Below are 13,118 nucleotides of genomic sequence, written 5' to 3' on the forward strand. Positions count from 1 at the left end.
ATCCATGAGACAATCCTATCCATTCCTTTTGCTGCAGTTTACCCAACGTGTACTTGACCGTTAAGAGTTTTTGTTTTCCATCATTAGTTTCAGTGTTTCAAATAGTGTTCGTAGCATACGTTGCATGGTAGTAGCGTAGCTGAATAGCGTAAATCCCCTGTAGTGTACGCTACAAGGGTTGTAACGTATGCTACATCTACGTAGCCTGTAGTGTTTGTAGCATACGCTACAATGTATTCTTTTTTTCTTTTTTTTTTATAAGTTTTGTTTTCTAAAAATTGTGTAAAATTCACATCATAAAAAAAAAAAACCTTAAAAACTAAAGTTAAAAGTTAAAACCAAACCTTTTTATGTTTGCTTCCACTTAAAATGGTGGTGATCCTTTGTTAAAATTGGTGTGAAGCTCACACACTAAAAAACCTTAAAAACTAAAGTTAAAAGTTAAAACCAAACCTTTTTATGTTTGCTTCCACTTAAAATGGTGGCGATCCTTTGTTAAAATTGGTGTGAAGCTCACACACAAAAAAACCTTTAAAATTAAAAATAAAAAGGGTTTCGAAAGAGGGTTTTTAGAAAAACCCTCTTCTTATAGATGATATCTATATCATACTTAATACTGTTAACTTGTGGGATTTTTATTTCTTTTCATACTTGTGAGTTGTGACTTGTGGTTTCAATTAGACATTATTAATTATGGTGGTTTTCTTAGAAAGTTGTTGATGCAATAATTATTTGATTTGTTTTATAACTTTATATATGTAGATTAGCTTTTGATAAATGATAATTAATAATTTGTTTGAACATGATACTTGAAAAAATAAATCATCTGTTAGGTATTTTTATATTTTTTTTACCTTTTTTATTACTAGTTATCATATTTTTTCTATTTTTAAATTAAAAAATATAAGTATCATGTAGCTTAAGCTACACGCTATGCTATCTACGCTACACGTTACAGAGTGCTGAATGCTACGCTACATGCTACCGCTATTTAAAACATTGATTAGTTTAATGGCAACAGATTGAATGGATAAGATTGGCTGATAGCTGTGATATTTGAGAAATTAAAACTTCATGCTAGGGCCATGCATATGGGCAGATCCCATGTTCACATGCATGCCTAACAAACACTTCCCTTTGGCACATGCTTATTCATGTGCAACACCTTCCTAGTTAGAATATAAAGGAGACATACAAAGCTCTACTAACTATCTTGGTATTAAACTTATGAGCTATATGATAAAACTTTGGGAGAGCGATTGAGAAAAAACTAAAGCTGGGACAAATATATCAAAAATAAGTACCATGGTACCTCTTCATAAGAATATAAAGGAGACACAAAACTGCACTAACCATTGTCGGATTGACTTATGAGCTATACTTTGAAACTTTTGGAGAGAGTTGTTGAACAAAGTCTCCATATTGGGAGAGGAGGAAGGATCTCCACATGGTCTTTATTGACTTTAGTGTAAGCATATAAAAATTAATAAGGTTCCTACATAGTGATTTTGGTGGGTGCTAGGAAAGAAAAGAGTTTCAAGATTATATATTGACATGATTAAGGATATTTATGACGGAGCAATAACAACTATGAGGACCACTAGTGGAGAGACAAGTGAGTTCCCAATCATTGTAAGTTTGCACCAAGGGTCAGCATTGAGCATGTACCTTTTTGCATTGGTTATGGACGAGTTAACATGGCATTTCTAGGAAGAGATCCCATGGTATATGTTGTTCACAGATCTCTTAGTTTTGATCGACAAGATGAGAGAGGGCTTGATTATGACGCTAGATTTATGGAGGGATGCTTTAGAATATAGAGAATTTAAAATTAGTCAGACTATAACAAACTATATGGAGTGCAATTTTAGTAATAGTACGAATGGAAACAAGGAATTAGTTAAGATTGCTTACCATGAAGTTTTCCAAAATTGCTCCCTTTCAATATCTTAGGTTGATAATTCTTGAGAGTGGAGAAATTAAGAAGGATGTTGCCCATAGAATTCAAGCTGGATGGAAGAAATGGAGATTCTGCCCATAGAATTCATAAGACCAGCCATTCTTTATGGGACAGAATCTGGGGCAGTTAAAGCATAACATGTTGATTTTTTTTTATCATTGATAATTTTATTTCTGGCAGGCTGAAGCCGAATGTATACAAAAAAGAAGAGAAAAAAATTTTACAACTCCCTCCAACAAACGGGAAAAGCATAAAAGCATAAAAGAACATTTGATGCAAAAGCCCATTCCATTACAAGAGATTTGGCCCTACTAAAAACCTCTAAAACCTTACCTTTAATATTTATGAAACAACAGTCAATTCCTTTCTAACCATATTTTCCAAATATCTACTAAAAAACTTAGACGCTAGACTTCTTGATTTTCCCAGTACCCCCGCCATGCCATATCAAAAGAAAGCTATCAACAGAATTGGGTGAAACCCAAGAAACTCCAAACAGTTTGAAGAAACTATCCCTCACTCCTTTTGCTAACATACAATGGATGAATTAATGATCCACTGATTCCTTGTCTTGAAAGCTCAAAAGGAATACATTTGGAAGTACAAGGCCTCTTTTGCGAAGGTTATCTACTGTTAGAACCTTCTTCCTCCCCACTAAGCACGCGAACGCCACCAGCTTTGTAGGAGCACCATAATGCCAAACAAAAGCTCATGTTGATAAGATAAGTTTAGCTAAAGTGAGGATGCTTTTTTTGTTTTGTTTGAGAAGCAACAAAAATTTTTTTATTAAAGAGACTTGTAAAATGCGAGGAAATAATACAACCCAAATAAAGCTCTAAAAGATCTAGAAGGCAGGCCAACCGAAGTTGCCTTGCCATACAAAACCCAATCCAAGATCAAATTGCTCGCTGAAGTGAGGATGTTGAGATGGATAAGTGGCAAGGTGAGGAGGGATAGAATTAAAAATGAATGCATTCAAGGCAACTTAGAAGTATCACCAATAGGTAATAAGATGGGGAATAGTAGGCTTCGATGGTTTGGTCATGTGCAATGGAAGCCAAGAACCAGGTTGGTTAGAAGTTTGTCCAAGTTGAAGGTTCTAAAAGGGCAAGGGGAAGGCCCAAAAGGATGTGGGCGGAGGTTGTAAGAAAAGACTTATGGTCTAATTGAATTCATGGCCCTTGATAGGGTGCAATGATGGAACCTGATTTGGGGAGCCGGCAGAAATTAGTTGGTATCAGGCTTATATGTTGAAAAACAAAAGCAATAACAACAATCATGATGATGATGATAACACTGAGAACGTTAACGGCAACAAAGATGATGATATAAATAATAATATTAAATCCCAAGAAAATTTCACCCAAAAGATAATAGAACTCGTGTGTGATTTTATTTTTGGCAAAATTTAGAACCCATTTATGCTTGGATCCTTCAAAAGTTTTTTAAATCTAGATTAGAGTACCCAGAGTTGGACACTCGGATAAAGGTAAGGGTTCCCAAGATTTGAAATCCAGGTTTACCATAATTTATAATTTTAAGAGTTCCCAGTTAGTTAGAAGTTGAAGTGAATAGCTATGACAATCAGTGATAAATTCAATTGGTGATCTATATTTTCTTTTTTCCTCTTTTTTCTTTTTTGATGAAGTCCACTTGTGATATTAATAGTGGAAATATGGACATGATTATATGAGTGCTCAATCCTTGTCAATTGCCAAAGACATGGAAAGAATTTGGTTTAAAGGATACACAAATCACAGTCCTTGCAGTACTCAATACCTTATCTGTATGTGGTTAACATAGGAAGCGACGCAGAGAATTTCATAAAACATAAAGCCTAGTAATTGTACAAAAATGTAAAACTACTATCCAAATATTAGTTTGGCTATTAATGTGGCTATTGTATGTGTAAATCCAATTTTCAGGTGAGAACCCTCTTTTAAACTGTTCATACAAATTATCAACACGATAAACGACTCCGGTGGACCACCCAAATGGGGAAAAAAAAATAAAAAAATCTTTGAAAATTACCAAGTTCTCATGGTGTGGATTGCCAGAGTTTTTGATCACTTTAATTTGTGTCTTCACTTCATCCTTGTGAGGTCAACCTAATTAACATGTTTGTTGAAAGATACACGTCATCGTGGCTCCACACACAAACCTATGGTTGGCATCTCACCCCCCTTGTTCCCTATAGTGTGGCCCACCTAAGTTGTAGATCTTGCTAATATTTTATCCTGGAGCCTAGAATTTAGGATAGTGCCTGATGGACATGGTGGATGGTAGGCCCAATAGAGTTCGGGTGTCTTACACATTGCCTAAAATAGGTGTTGTAGACAATTCCTATTCCTAAAAAAAAAAGATGTTACCTTTTTTATCAAAAGGAAACTTATCCTACAATTCTTGTTTTGTGGCAATATGCATGCATGCCTAGACCTAGGCATAGAGATGTGTGCCTACCTCTTTCGTAGGGCGAATGACTTCATGTCATTGTGATTTGTTAAAGGTTATGGGTACGGGCCTACGACCCTCTTATTTCCTAGTCTTTTTAGTCTTTGGATGTGTTGGTCATTCTATTTAATATAGTAGGGGCAATTTTGCCATTTTTGCTTTTTTAATACTTAAATATAAAAGATATAAGGTGATTGCGTGTATCCGCAGTGATTAGTCTCACTTCAAAAAAGAGGTGGGGACACCCCGTGTCTTCAAATATATATATATATAAGGGTAGGGACGTGTAACCCTAACCTTACCTTTTGATCTCTCTCTTTCTCTCTCTCTGCTTCTTCTTTATTTCATCTTTACACAATCTACATGGTATCAAAGCCCGATTAGAAGTGGTTCGGGCTCCTTGAACCTCTCCATTTCAACCCAAGTTGCCAGATCTAGCTTTGGAGATCTTCTAGATACATAGGGGACTGATCGAGCCTTGAGGGAAAACATGTTGTTTTCTGCGTCGTTCTTCGAGTCGAAGGAAACACTCACAACGAGTGTAAATGCCTTTTCGGATAATGAAGGCTTGTCGGGTTTTTTTTTTTTTTTTTTGAGGGTAATGTTTAAAGTTGTTCGTTTATATTGGTTGTATTTTGTAAATGCAATTTTTTATTATTGAAGATTCTTACCCTTAAGTCGTGTGCAATGTGGGAATGGCTTTGACGTGGATTAACGTTAGTCTGAGCTAGTAGTCTCTTATAAGATTTTCCTCTAAGATCATCGTTCTTCTCTAGCCTTGAAGCAAGTTAAATTATGAAATGTTAATGGAGCCTAAAAGTGTGGTTGGTAGTTCCTTATCTTTTGGAGAAATGTAGGGACCCTCCTTCCATGTATTAGTCTCTATAAAGTTGAATGGGAAGAATTATCTTCTATGGGCCAAGTCTGTCGAGGTATTCCTCTTGGCTTGCGAAAAAGATCAGTTCCTTATGGATCCTAAACCGGAGGAATATGACCCTAAATACAAACAATAGATGAGTGAGGATGCACAAATTCAATCGTGGTTGTGGAATAATATGGATTCTGAAATGAGCTCTAATATGGTGACCTTAAACACGACAAAAGATGTCTGGGACACTGTGAAGAGAATGTATTTTTGATAACAAAATATTTCTCGTGTATATCAATTATTCGAGGAGATCTTTTCTTTTCAAAAGTGGGAAAAGCCCCTTTGTGAGTATTTCACAAAATTATTTGGAATGTGGGAAGAGCTATCCATATATCATCCTATTACCTCAGATGTTACTCTCATGAAGAAATAGTGGGAAGATATAAAAGTAGCAAAACTTTTGTTTGGACTGCCAAAAGAGTATCAATCAGTGAATGATCAGATTTTGGGAGGAGCCTCTATTCCTTCGGCATCAGAGTTTTATGCAAGACTTTTGTGAGTCTCCTTGGCAAGTGAATTCGACAAGGTTTAGGCTAATGCATCTAATAAAACTGTATTAGCCTCTTCATACGGTTATTTTAGTTCATGTGGAAGTTGTGGTAGATGATATTATAGTGACTGGTGATGACTTGGAGGGAATTAAAAAGTTAAAGTCATATCTTCAAACTCAGTTTCAAATTAAAGACCTTGGTCTTCTTCGATATTTTCTGGGTATCGAAGTGGCAAGATCAAAAGTTGGTATATGTCAGAGAAAATATACATGTGACTTGTTGAAAGAGATGGAAATGTTGGGTGCTAAACCGGTTGATACATTAATGGATCCTTATCTCAAACTTAAAGCCGAAGAAGGAAAATTGGTAGAAGACTCTAGTATGTACAAAAGGCTTGTTGGCAAACTTATCTATTTGACCATCACTAGGCCTGCTATTGCTTTTTTAGTCAGTGTTGTGGGTTAGTTCATGCAAAGTCCAAGCACATCACATCTAGCAACAATTATGAGGATTCTCAGGTATTTGAAATGTTCCCTTGGGAAATGTATTCTATATAAAGCTCATGGTCATCTTCAGGTAGCCAGTTATTCAAATGTAGATTATGCTGGGTTGAGATATAATAGAAGGTTGACTATAGGTTATTGCACCTTCCTAGGCGATAATGTGGTAACTTGGAAAATTAAGAAACAAAACATGGTTGCTAGGTCAAGTGCAAAAGCTGAATATAGATTAATTGTGCTTATGACTTGTGAGCTTACATGGTCGAAAGCTCTTCTTGAAGAATTGGGATTCGATGTTTGGGTTCCAATGTCCTTACATTGCGACAATCAAGCTGCAATTCATATAGTTAATAATCCCGTGTTTCATGAGAGAACGAAGCATATAGAAGTATATTGCCATTTCATTCGAGACGATATCTCAAGGACAAATCCACACACCCTATATTTGATCTCATGATCAAATTGCAGATTTATTCACCAAGGCTCTTGGAAAATCTTAGTTCGACAAGCTTGTTTCCAAGCTAGACATGCAATACATCTATGCTCCAGCTTGAGGGGGAGTGTTAAAGGTTATGGCTATGGGCCTACAACCCACTTATTTCTTGGTCTTTTTAGTCTTTAGATATGCTGGTCATTCTATTTAATGTAGTATGGCAATTTTGCCATTTTTGTTTTTTTAATACTTAAATATAAAAGATAGAAGGGTAGGGACGTGTAACCCTAACGCCACCTTTTCCTCTCTCATCTTTCTTCTCTCTTTTTTCTCCTCTCTTTTCTTCTTCTTCTCTATTTCATCTCTACATAATCTGCGCGATCCATACCTTCCTTCGGGTGTGGCATCTAGTATTTGGCTTTGACCCCAAATACCGCATATGCCACATTGATCCATAACTCAGGTAGGCCTCGCTGTAACAAACAATGTAAAATCATTCCTAAAACCTCTAAATTCAAGTGTTGTGGTCTGCCTGAGTAACATCATGATTTTTGGAAAGCGCTGTTCATGTTAGATGAAAGGATTGGATGGCATAGATAAACCACAAGGGTATAACTTGAGCGGGTTGAGTCAGGTTGAGGGTCAATGCAAGCCCAACTCGTTGTCAAGGGGTCCCAACCAACAACTTGAACCAACTGAAATTCCAACCTGAGGTGCCCAACCCGAACCCAACATGAAGTCCTCTGTAGTTTGTACTTAACCCAACCTGACCCAATCCGACAAGACCCGACCTCAACCCGACCCAAATACATGTGATTTTTCCCAACCTGACCCTAATTTGCTCAACCTGAACCCAACCCAAATTCAGATCTTGTTGGCCTCTTCCAACTTGAACTCAACTGGTGAGCATAGGATTGTGTGCGGGGTCACCATGGTGTGTATCTTATGTTATAAACTGTTCATCAAGTGTGGCTGACGAGGATGAAGCAAAGATGCAAAAATCAGCCTGATCCAAAAATCAGGTCTATATTCTATATTAACGGTGAACATAATATGATTCTTACCTCATGAACGCACTCACTGTTCACATAAGAACCGTGCATCTCCTTTCAGTTTAACAAATGTTTCCTTACATTCTTTTTTTTTTTCCCCTTCCAATTTCTGGGGTAAGAAATGATTGAAATGACTACACTAAAAGAACCGTGCATCTCCTTTCAGTTTAACAAATGTTTCCTTACATTCGTTTTATATTCTAAACAGCCCAGAAGGAATTGAGTCACTTTGTGCAGATGTGGAAGTGGACCACACTGATGTCCGGATACTTATGCTTGCCTGGTAAGTTATTATAGTCATGCCATCTTGTCAGCGTTTTTGTTTTTCAATTTTATTTTTAAAATAAAAAATAAAAAATTGTGCGCTGTTCTTCAATTTTGTCGCATAGCTGAATAAACTGACATGTTTCAGGAAAATGAAAGCTGAAAAGCAGGGATACTTCACCTTGGTATGTATTCATTTGTTCTTACCAGTCCATCTAGTGTTTTATCAGCTCATGTATCCTCTGTATTCTCAGTTGCGAAATACTCAGATAAAAAATTCAGGATCTCCAAATTCGGTTTCCTTTATGCTGCATTTAGTGTGCAAGTGAACTGGATTCCGAATATTCACTTCAATTGAGAAAAAAAGTGACAAAAACTAGTAAATCTTTCCCATTAACCATTAGGGCATGTTTGTTTTTCCCCACAACTGTAATTGCCTTGTAAATGGGTAATGATTATTTAGTTAGGTAATTACTGCATCTTTCCCAATGTAGACAGTGACAACATATTTTTTCAACACTAAAATCGAGAAAATTGAGAAATAAATGTGGGGCCCACTGTGATATATGTGGCTTATCCACACCGTCCATTCGTTATGCCAGCTGAATTTAGGCCATGAGCTAAAAATTGAGGCAGATCCAAAGCTCAAGTGGACCACATCACAGGAAAGAGTGGGAATCAAATGCTTACCATTAAAAACTTACTGGGGCACCTAGAAGTTTTGGATCAAGCTGATATTTGTGTTTTCCCCTTATCCATGTCTGTGTGACCTTATGAACTAGTTAGATGACAAATAAACCTCAATGTGGGCCCAGTGAAGGAGACAACTTTCAACACTGGGTGAATTAAAGCCAATGTTTCCTTTCGTGTGGGCCACTTGAGCATTGGATCTGCCTCATTTTTCAGCTCATGCCACAATGTTATGATAAACCAGATGGATGGTCCAGATATATCATATACATCATGGTGGCCCCCACAAATTTAAGTCAATATTTTTGGACTGGTTTTCGAGGTGGAATTACTCACCCATTTTCAAACCAAGTGAAAATGTAATAATTACTTATTTACTAGAGATTTACATGTAACATGGAAAATCAAACAGACCCTTATGTAGAGGTAGCTTTCAAATTGCGATAATGCCTCATTTATGTCCGACTTGAAAGTAATGTAGTTGCAAATCTGGGAGCCCACCCAGTCGCATGAATGCTTTGGAAATCTCTGCTCGGCTGATTCCGCCATGTTAAACTAATAATTGCAGTCCAATTCTATAGTGCGCTGCCCTTAGTTTATCTTATTTGTTTCATCTGTTTCAACATTTCATTTTTGTTCACAATAGGAAGAGTGGCGAAGAGGCCTAAAAGCGCTACGAGCAGACAATATTAGCAAAATAAAAAAGGCACTGCCTGAATTGGAGAAGGAGGTATGATACATGCTGTTTATCCTGATTCCTGAGTAACGTGATCAGGAGTAGCTACATTTTGTTCTTATTTTGAGTGCTGCTTTATAGGAGGAACTATTGGTGCCAGGTGTCAGAAAACATTTAGTTTGCTGAGGTTCAATGCTACATACATGTGGGGCCTATGGTTTGATATCCAGGCAAGCAATCTGATGCCCCATGATAGATGGTGGATGCACCATAAGACCTTCCAAATTGGAAGATTCTGACCCTTCAATGTTTAGCATATTATTCCATTGAAGTTTTAGGATAACTATATTTTTCCTTGACCCTCTACTTGTAGGCTGCTTATTGAGAGGTTAGGATCTTCCTATCAGGAAAATTTTGGGACATCAGCCATGCATGTTGGGCCAATCGGATCAAAAGTCTGGATAGGGCTGCGAATGGGTCAGGTTCAGATGAGATACATGTACCTGTATCCAGACCCTACTGAGGGAATCAAATTCTGATCCTATCTGGTTTGGTATTGCATATGAGGTACCTGATCCGAACTGATCCAATCATGTCCTATCCAGTGTAATTCAAGCACATATTGGGATCCAAAATGGGTTTTGGATTCAGAATCTAGTCTTGAAATTGGGTCTGAACTCTAGTTTGGATCCAGATTGTGGTCGATACTACGAACATGAATTTTCTACGTTTTTAAATAATAGATATAATTTTAAAAAATGGGTAAACTAAGAAAAGCATATATTTGTTGACCCCATGGGTACCTGAGCTAGGTACTTGACGCCTCCTAATTTCTAATTGGATCCAAGTCTGTAGACCTGAATATCCTCAATTATCAATCAGGCCCGAAATCTGGATCCAGATGCGAGCAAATTGGGTTTGGTTACTTCATGTCCACAAGTCCAGGTGCCACTGGCAGTCCTAAGATTGTATCACTGAACCATGGGTCCCATGTGATCCCACGTGTACAGAACAATGAGCCTCAGCAAACTAGAGATTTGCTGTAACACTATAATTACACGCCTCTAGGAGTTGCGACATTGGTGAATGTAGTTTGCTACTCTGTGGAGGTAGTTTTCTGTGGATGCTGATATCATTCCTATCATTTTTCAAAGGTCAGGAGGCCACAAAATTTCTCGGATTTCTATTCATATGCGTTTCAATACTGCTTAACAGGTACAATGGTTCTCATATAGTCTGCATTATTATTATTATTTTTCCAATCATGCTTGGGGGTTGATTATTTTTCACTCCATATACTTAGCTTGTGAATTTGGTGTTATATATTTCCTCAGAGGAGAAGCAAAAGAGCATAGACATTGAGAGCATCTGCGTATTGCTGGATCTTGTTTTAGGGTCCCAGTACCATCCTCAGGTTGATTCGCTGATTGATTATCTAAAGGTAAATTTCCATTTCCTTGGCTTTGGCATATATATATAGATTGTAACCATCATTTAAATATGTTTAACGTTTTTCACCTGCATCTTTTTGTGTGTCGCATTTTGAAATGGGGAGGGGACATTAGCACATCGATTCTAGCTGGGTGGTGGGACTTGCCTGCTTATTGCATCAGCCTTGCAACGAGTGATGAATGGGTCCTATTGCCAGCCAATTCAGGCCCCGACTACCAAACTGGACCTCTCCTGTGAAAGGGTGTACCCGTGGATTGCTTACTCATCTGAGTCGGATGTGACTTGTCCAAGTTGACTCGAACTCGGTTGAGTCCAATCTGGTTCAACACCATAGGTCAGCAAGGCACAATAGGCCTGACTCGGACGAGTCACCCACTGACTTGGGCAAGTTGCGACTCTCAATAAACCATGGGTATACCTTAGGGAGTTCTGTATCATAAATAGTTCCTGAGTTGAATACTTACAGGATGTAATTTTGGCAGAAGCAAAATGACTACAAGGTAATTAATATGGACCAGTGGATGGGCTTTTTCCGATTCTGCAATGAGGTATGGCTGATGACAGCATTCTCTATCCCCTTTTTTTCTTTTTATTGAGACCCACTATTTACATCTGTCCTCTTCTTTTTCCTAATTTTGTCAATACAATTGTACAACTTTGTGCTATTGTATTTGTACAACAAAAGTAGGATGGTCTACTTGTTAAAGGGGACAGGTGAAAATATCAACTCCCTTTTATTCCTTGAGAATATGTTTTGTTTCAGTTCCATTTACTAACTGCTTTTTCTTTAACAGATAAAATTCCCAAGCCTTGACAACTACGATCCAGACCATGCCTGGCCCTTGGTTTTGGACAATTATGTTGAATGGATGAGAGAGAAGCAGAAGCGCTAGATCATCAATTTCTGGGATCTTGAGTTGATGCCTTAAGCTAAAACACCTATCAAAGAAAAAGGTAATATGATCTCCCAACCCCCCCACTTCCTTACCCCTCCACATCGTCTTCTCTGTTTCTCTAGTTATGGGATCATTAAAACCAAGGCTATCTAATGGGCATAGGGCTGACAATGGGTACCGGGACCCATGGCTACCAGATGAACCCGACCTGATTTTATCATATCCGTGTCCCACTTACTGGATTTGTTAAGAAGTTGGGTTGTGTTGAGGACTCACCTTTTGGACCCAGTTACAAATGGGGTCTAGTCAGGTTCGGTCGGGCCCATGTGATGGACCCAATTAAAGTCAGGTCAGGTTGGGTGTGGGTAGTTTTAATAATAAAATTTATATATATAGTATATGTTGATTATTCTACTAAAAGAAATTAGGTTTCCTGAGCCTAACACATGTAAGAGAGCCAGTTTACACATGCGTGTGCCAAAGTGTCACATGTTTGCGAAATCTAATCCATCCATCAGGTAGCCCCTTCCTGAGCCTAACACATGTAAATGCTCTTGATTGGCCCACACCCAACTTGAAACCTAGACCCGAAGACCTGATGGGTACCCGACAGTTACCTGAACTCGATTGGATCTGGGTCCGGGTCTCCAATATCTAGATCTGTACTGAGCAAGACTGAACCCAGTTTGTCCGGGTATGGTTCTACAGAACCCGACCCGGCCTGTTGATAGCCCTAAACCTGTGGGGCCTAGGTCCACCATTCCATGGACTACAACATTTAAAAAGCAACATGTGGATGTTTTGATCATGTCCCATTTGTGCAGGACTTCAGTGAAAACCTTGAACTCTACCAAGTGGGGCCTCTGGTGCAGATATCATTGTTCATTGTGTTTTGAATATTCTTGAAAGGAAGGCGTTGAGGTATCTTTTACGTTATTCTTTCAGCTTCAATGTTATTTGGTCTGTCGAATTGGCTACATTTTCCTTCTTTGGTGAGCAGACAAGAAGAAAATCTATTGGTTTTGGAATTGAAAATTACAATCATAAGTTAAAAGTTGTCATGGCTATCACCACCCCCTCAAAATATGGTAAACTACTTTCATCTTCTCTCAAATGGTGGGATCCTCTTTCAGTAAGGTATCATTCTGAGAGCTTGATGGGCATCGAGGACCTGTTTCAGGTTGTTCAAATTACAGGCCTCACTGTAGATGGGCAATTGCCTGAAAGCTGCACCATTCGATGCTCTCAAGTAGCCAACTGCATCCTTGCAAGTAGACGTCTACAAGGGAATGGCCACTGGTTCACATTCAGTGGGATAAAACTCT

General features: G+C 38.1%; 1 protein-coding gene across 1 annotated transcript in view; it reads left to right on the plus strand.

Annotated features, from left to right (window-relative positions):
• LOC131216934 (uncharacterized) overlaps nt 1-12,860 on the plus strand; it is a 29,322-nt gene extending 16,462 nt beyond the window's left edge. The window contains exons 3-10 of the mRNA XM_058211569.1: nt 8,024-8,098; nt 8,228-8,264; nt 9,416-9,499; nt 10,600-10,660; nt 10,780-10,886; nt 11,380-11,445; nt 11,692-11,851; nt 12,618-12,860. Of these exons, the coding sequence (XP_058067552.1) occupies nt 8,024-8,098; nt 8,228-8,264; nt 9,416-9,499; nt 10,600-10,660; nt 10,780-10,886; nt 11,380-11,445; nt 11,692-11,790 (529 nt within the window). The 3' untranslated portion in view covers nt 11,791-11,851; nt 12,618-12,860. The remainder of the gene's footprint in view (nt 1-8,023; nt 8,099-8,227; nt 8,265-9,415; nt 9,500-10,599; nt 10,661-10,779; nt 10,887-11,379; nt 11,446-11,691; nt 11,852-12,617) is intronic.
• The last annotated feature ends 258 nt before the right edge of the window (nt 12,861-13,118 follow it).

The sequence above is a fragment of the Magnolia sinica genome, chromosome 10 (assembly GCF_029962835.1).
Source record: "Magnolia sinica isolate HGM2019 chromosome 10, MsV1, whole genome shotgun sequence".
In the NCBI taxonomy this organism is placed as follows: domain Eukaryota; kingdom Viridiplantae; phylum Streptophyta; class Magnoliopsida; order Magnoliales; family Magnoliaceae; genus Magnolia; species Magnolia sinica.